We start from the raw sequence: 7077 nt of genomic DNA on the forward strand, positions 1-7077 counted from the left end.
GCTGGCGCTTGCCTGCACAGCCACTGCACAGCCAGCCAGCAGTTTCTGCCTTGCAAAAAATGCTGTAGGACAGAGAGACAGAAGAGATCACCGTGATGTACGAGTCTGCCCTCTTGCACAACACAGGCCACGGGGCTTCCATGAGTCGTATTTCGCCGCGAGTCCAAGTTGTGGTTGAACTAAAGTGTATTTGTCACAAGAATACCCAACTTTGGTGTAAAGGATTCCAGTGTAGTAAGATGTTCAGACAAAGTTCAACTAAGATGAACCTCTCAAAATATTTGCATTCAACTGTCTCCAGAAATTACCAAATGAGGGAGGGTGTTACTTTGGAGTTTGAGAAGTTTGTAATCTCATTAACGAACGTTCCTTTGCCATTTCTTCCCATGGGGACACTGGTACGGTTTTGGCACGGCGGATGCCTACATCGGTGTGGCCAGGCTTGAAGAGACCAGCCCCTCGTACTTCTCTCTCTCTCTCCTCACCTGCTGCTGCGTTTGGCCCTTGCTCTTGCATAGTAAGCTTCATAAGATTTCGGTTTCAGCTCCAGTGCTTTAGTAGCAAATTCCTCCGCCATTCCAAAATCCTGTCATTACAATAGGTGTGCAGGTAAGTAATTGAATAGATATAGAAATAAAAAAATATATACAGTTTGGGAAGAAAACAAACTTAATACGGACACTTTTTTTTGCACGTACCATGGAAAATGTGATGGTACCGGAATGTTTCACATGGATTCAACATCATTTACAGCCAGAGAGCTACGATGGCATGTCCAAAGACTCAAAGCCCTCTTGTAACGCTGGATGCTGTCAGCACCCACAGAGGCCAGCGTGCCACTGCCTTCGTTCTCACCGACTGTGTCCCCAACAAGTGCATGCAACCCCTCTCCAACAACCTTCAGTCTTGAGGAAACATCTGGTCTCGCAGAGGCCGGAATGTAATCTCATGAAGGATTTTTTTCCATAGTTGAAAGCAATAAGAAACCTTTCCCACGCCCTCCGTTTCTCACTCTGCAACACACTGACATACTTCAAAGGGGCTGAATACAACTGCACACGAAGGACAGGGCTACGATATCTCGGTAGCTATGAACAGGACTGGCCTGGCAAAGGTCTCCTACCAGTGCCACCCGTCCCACTGTTCCTTGCCTCTCCCCTACACCTCTAGCTTGGGAGACTAGTTTGGGAGCGGGGAGGGAGAGGGTGATGGCACGGGATGGAGACTGCTCTAGCTGTTTTCGAGCGGCAGTGCCACGAGATCGACTATCAGCTATGGCTCAAACCCTGCCAGCTGTCCTCCCTTGCCTTGTCCCGAATGCTTCACAGACCACTAAGTTCAGCTGAAGCTCAGCACTTGTGAAGGAGACCTTTTCCCAGTGGAGAGCTTTTCATTTCACAACCAAACACTGCTTTGGATTGCTGACTTGGGCTGTTTACCCTGAGCAGTTCTGGAAGGAAGGACCGAAGAGTACTCCTGATTTGTTCAAAAACTCCGCAAGGAAACTCCTGCTACCTGGACACCCTGCCTGGGGAAGCTCATACTTTTGTTTGTACCTTCAGTAGCAGTTACTGAGGAGATGCTGCCTAATAGACTAAACTGGGAATGTAGCTAAGAGGTAGGTACCTTTATGGTCTCATCTATAGGTACAAGAACTGCAGGAGCAATTACAACCCTATGAAATTTTCTATCACAAAACCTGGGGTTTCCCAGTTAACAATAAACCAAAAATTTTGTCCTTAAAGCACAGGCCTAGCTGCGAGTTGGCTTGTTTAAAGAGAAGGTCCACACTTTTTCTACAGGCTGTGTTGTCCGCTCACCAGCATTAGGATTTTACTTCCATTGCTTTTCATCTTTCTCCTCCACAGCTTGAAGACATGAAGGTGTCACAAAAACCCCTTCCCCTCCAGTGTAATCTTCGCTGGCTCACGGCCTCGGCGGAGATTTCACTGCTTGAGTCTACGGAGGCTTTAAGTTGTAGAGGTGAAAGCCTCTGCCTGCTGGCACTCGTCTGCTGGAAGAACAGACGAGCTGCAGGAGCTGGTCGCGGGGTGCTGCTAGATTGGAGTGGGGAGAGTGACAGGGATCTGGCAGTTCTGGGAGGAGAGGGAGTATGTGGGGGTGTTTCTGGATGAGTCACTGCCCTGGGGAAGTGCTAGCCCCCTAAGCATATGCTCCTTCATTTTAAATTAATTAGTATTCAAAGGAGCACATCTCCTGGCTCCTCCCTCCCCGCTGCCTTAGAAATCTGGAAAATGCCTCCACCCCCAATTCACATCATCATCAAAGGGGAGTAATAAAAAATTCAAAAAGCTATAAACATAGCAATGAATTTTTAATCATTGGAAATGCATATTAAATCATTACTTCTTTTGAATTATAAAACATCAGTGCTCTGTGAAGGACAACCAGGTTACACAGAGGAGAGATCTCAGAGGTCAAAGCACGATTACAGGATGGACGTGTCTGTTCACAGGCAGAAAGTTGGCAGCTTGCGCTTAAGGCCACGAAGAGTGGGGAGACTTACGTTCATTTTCCTTCGACATCGGGAGAGGTTGAGAAGGAGCGACACCTTCAGCTCACGGAAAGTTTTCAGGTCTTCTCCAAACCCTTCCCTGGGGAATTTTTTCAGAGCGTATTGGTAGCGCTGGGCAGCCTCTTTCACTTTACCTTTCTAATAGAAGGAGAACATGTCAAAACCCGTCCTTGGGTTGAGTTTACCTCATGGCAGAGAACTCACTCACCAGCCCCGTGAATGTTTTAGGCGGTTAAGGTAACATGCCTTCACTATTTAGCTCTTTTCTAGAAAGGAAAGCCAGAATATTTGATCAAGGGAACATCTGATCTGGAAATGCAGATGCCTTGTGCAAGTTGAGTTCTCCCACGTCGTACAGAGTTGTCACGCTACAGTGGGAAACACAGCAGAAATTGTGTTAACTTGATACAACTCCATCTGTTTCTGGATGGATGGTCTTTTGAGCTGGGTGATCAGTAACCCATTTCTGGAGAACACCCTACACACCCAAAGCTTAATAAGCACCAGGCAGAAAGAAAGAACACGAAGTGGCGGGACTTCGGGTGTCGTTCCTGGGGCTCGGAGAAGCCTCTGCAATAGCAAAGATAAATGTTATGGCACCGACGTGGCTCTGAAGTTGGACAAACGGGTTGAGATTAATTTCCCTGGACTTTAGATGTCTAAAAATTAGGTGTCTACATCTAAGCCTGTCAACTGGGTTCCTTTTATAGTTATTGGGACGCAACAGTCACCTTCAAAGGGTGACTCATCTTTGCTATTTTGGACACCTATTTTTGGGATGGGATGATCTGTGCCCTGGAGGGGATCAGCCATGGTAGCTAGGATGAAAGAAAGAGGGCAAAATGGGATCTAGGACGCGTGCAATTCATGATGACCCAGACATAAATTTTGCAGCTACGAATAGTAAGCTTTAAAACCTCGTAGACTCGGGTTTCTCAGCTGTATCATGTATCTCTGGCAGATAACTCCAGTTACAATGCCAGCTTTGCATATTTTCTGCTTCACCCTTATAGCCTAACAGTGAATCATTGTTGTACTTGCACATTTTGTGTGTGTGTGCAAATCTCCAGGTCTTAAAGATCGGCTTAAAATAAACACTGAGCAAAAAAGACTCTCCAACTGTAATGGTGGAACGTCTCCCACGGGCTAAAGGACAAGACAAAGCCATCTGCGTCCTGACAACCTGTTATCACCGTGAAAAGTTTCTTCCGCAAGTTTTTCTGGGATATACTATCTTGTTGCCTTGTTCCACAGCAGTGAGCCTGCTAGGTAACGACAACGTTGCCAGATCTGATGCAACGACATCAGCACTCCGAACAAACACTTGGTTTCTGGTGTTTTCAAAGAGGAAATGAAGTGCTGGCTCAAATCCAGAATGCAGAGAGGCTTGGCTTTGCTTCAGCTTCGTTACAGATTTGGGCAATCAATCCCCCCTCCCCAACCCCGCTAACCAAACCCAAACCGTTTGCAGCACAAGGAACGCTGCGAGCAGTAGCTTTTACTTGCCACGGGTTAAGGCAGCAGCATTGCTCAGTCAAAACCTCCTACAAAGTTAGGCTGCACGCTGCATCTGTTCAACTTTCCCAAACCCACTCTTCTCACCTTATAAAACATGTCTCCCTCCTCCATCAGCTTGCTCAACAGGATGATCATGATGTCTGGTTTGGAGGTTGCCATCGCCCATGTTGCTGGACCTGTAGTGTACAGGATGCATGATGGGTAAAAAACTCATACAATGCAAGGGTGGTAGGAAGCTGGGTGGAAAAAATATCCTGGGGTGGGAATTTCTGCTGGAGAGAACAACTTGGCATGGTCAAAGGGCAGAGTGCTCCAAATGATTGAGCTGATAATTCCTCTCGCACTTAAATTAACGTCATCCACACGGCAATGGTTTTCCTTTGCAGTCATTAAGGCTAATCCTAATCAACACCACCAGCACCACCACGGTCTGGGAAATGACCGGAGCCGTTTCCACACGAGGGCACTGCTGACTGTGGAACCAGCTGGGGTGGGGGAAACAACATATATTTAAAAGGAAAAATCAGAGTGGTTACATAAAAGCATTTCTAAATTAAAATCTCTGGAAGCGTACTAGGAAATCTGCAGTTCGACTGTCGATTGTGTCGTTTTGTGTTTAAGTGGATGGTGATTGCCAACTTCACGAGATATGAAATACTAGAGTAGAAAATCCATTAAGGGGGGAAATGCAACAAAGGAAAGGTCTTGTCTAAGTGGTGCTGGTGCCGAAGCCGTCCGTGGGGCTGGGGACACGCTGGCTCTGCACAGGGGTCCGCCCGTGCAGAGCCAGTTGTTATCTCAAGGACTAATACTGGGAGGGAAGGGGTGGCACAAATCTAGGGACAACTCATTAGTGTGGGTGAAGAATAAGTCAACAATATTCTATCAGTAGATTCAGTACATTTTGGGGGAAGGAGGTTAGTTTTTGAGTTCAAGTTATTCTCTGCAACAGTCATTAAAAAAATTATTTGAAGGTGAGGTAAATTAAAAGATTAGAGGTGTTGGGGACGCATGCAGGCTAAATCAAACAGGAGAAAGCAAGGCTGACAAAGCTATCAGATCGAAGCTGATGCTGACAGCAATGAGATATACCTCGTGGGCGACTCGGTAACGTCTGACAACCTTCAAAGAAAGGAGAAAACAAAAAGTTGTAGGAGAGAGGGGAAAAAAAAAATGGATGAAGGTGAAAAAAAAAAAAAAACAAGAAAGGAAAAAAGCAGCTGTGAGAGGCAGGCAGCAAAGAAGCCAATGCACCAGCAAAATCCCCTTTCACAGGAAAACGTAACGTGAGCAGCTGTGTGGCGCAGTGCAGGTAACACTAAGATCTGAAAGCATACACAGAGCAAGTGAATGCAGCAGCTCACAGCAATGCATGGACATAGTACGTTTGTCGACTCAGACTAGTAAAGATAGAAAAAGCATTACCAGAGGAAAGACCTTGCCAAAGAAACAGTTGTTTATTGATTAACTTTGCTAAGTAACACGATAGCAAAAAAAAATATTCCCCGTTTTAATAACGAGAACAAGGCAGGCAGGACTCGCCGGCTGCTTTCCGAGTACGAAGCAGCAGCTGGGGCTGAGGCTGCCTTTGTGTTACGCTTATATTTTCTAGGTAGCCAGCCCCACCGCTCAAGAGTCCTGCCTGAGCACAGAGCCGACGGCGGATTGTCCCCTTGTCCCTACCTATCTTGGCTCCTTTCTTCAGGAGAGTGACGACGACCGAGGTGTTGCGGCACCCCACTGCCCTGTCGAGGGGTCGCATCCCACTGTAGTCAACGTGCTCAATCATGGCCCCATGGTCCACCAGAAACTGAACCTGTAACGAGAAGCCCAACGGTCAGTTCTGCTCCTGGGCGAGACCTTCACGCTCGGCTGGGGACGTACAACCAGCAAAAGCTTGCTCTGCTCCACTGCTTGGGCTAAAACCACCTCTATAGGGTCTGAGGGGACCTCAGTCTCATGCGTTTTTCCTCTGTGGAGGCACCTGCATGTACGGAAGGCCAGGACTCTATACGCTTATTGCTCTATCAAGCCGAACTGTACTATTTTACGGCTTTTACATCAACTGTCTGTTTTCTTCTGCCTATATTACGGGTCACTTACCACCTCTGCATCACCGTAAAAAGCTGCCAGGTCCAGCGGAGTGCGACCGTTTTTATCCGCGTGGTCGGTGGCAGCTCCGTTCTCCACCAGGGAACGCACCACGGAGAGATGTCCCTTCAGACAAGCCCAGCTGAGGGCCGTCAAGCCCTCCTTGTCCATCAGAGAAATGGAGGCACCTGAAAGAACAAGCATCAGTTCACCCAAGAGCTCTCTGCTGTTGAGCGCTATGATACAACAAACCATCTGCTTGGTGACGACAGCTTATTTTTAGAGAGTTACGTACATAATTATTAATTGCTGTATTAACATTTCTCCCACTGCGGATCCCACCCTCCAAGGCAACTTCAAATGCACTGATAGGAACCGTGGAAAACGAGTTTATTCCCACCAAGCTGCAAACTTTTTCGCACCTAGCTCTGTAGGCTTTTCTGGCAAACATCTTCTGAGCAGCAGGGTGGATTTGACATCCCTCATCTGAGACATCAATCTTTCTTTTTAACAGTTGGGTTTTTTTGTTGTTGTTATTGTTGTTTTTTTTAATCAAAACCCGTGCCAGCCTGTATGAATCGGAGGTGAAGACCATTTCGCTGTTTCAGCAGGTCATGGCATACCAAGGGGAACTAAGTCAATTCAGCTCAGTTCTTCTAAAAAAGCACATATTTTCCCCTCTTCACTCCCCTCCCCTTTACCCAAATCGACACAAGTTCCAGCAGTATTTCTCCCTGAACTTTACCCAATATAAATACAATGTTGTGGGATAAACTACTGCCAACTGCAAGCCAAGGAGAGAGGGACTTGACATTTTCTTGGATGAAGAACTCGCGCTGCCATACCAACGGGTCAGTATTGCTTCATATGGCATATGGATACGCATATGAGATCTGAACAGCAGCATTAAGTGAACACTCCTCTTCGCGGCA

At 46.9% G+C, this 7077-nt stretch overlaps 1 protein-coding gene across 1 annotated transcript in view; it reads right to left on the reverse strand.

The window, feature by feature from the left end:
• The window catches only part of TANC2 (tetratricopeptide repeat, ankyrin repeat and coiled-coil containing 2), a gene marked incomplete at its 5' end in the record, with an annotated part of 106460 nt that overhangs the window by 3515 nt on the left and 95868 nt on the right, over positions 1 to 7077 (reverse strand). Inside the window, 6 exon segments of the mRNA XM_009696372.1 lie at positions 486 to 586; positions 2528 to 2674; positions 4139 to 4230; positions 5147 to 5176; positions 5738 to 5870; positions 6158 to 6333. Coding sequence (XP_009694674.1) covers positions 486 to 586; positions 2528 to 2674; positions 4139 to 4230; positions 5147 to 5176; positions 5738 to 5870; positions 6158 to 6333 — 679 coding nt within the window.

The sequence above is a fragment of the Cariama cristata genome, unplaced genomic scaffold, assembly GCF_000690535.1.
Source record: "Cariama cristata isolate BGI_N322 unplaced genomic scaffold, ASM69053v1 scaffold2833, whole genome shotgun sequence".
In the NCBI taxonomy this organism is placed as follows: domain Eukaryota; kingdom Metazoa; phylum Chordata; class Aves; order Cariamiformes; family Cariamidae; genus Cariama; species Cariama cristata.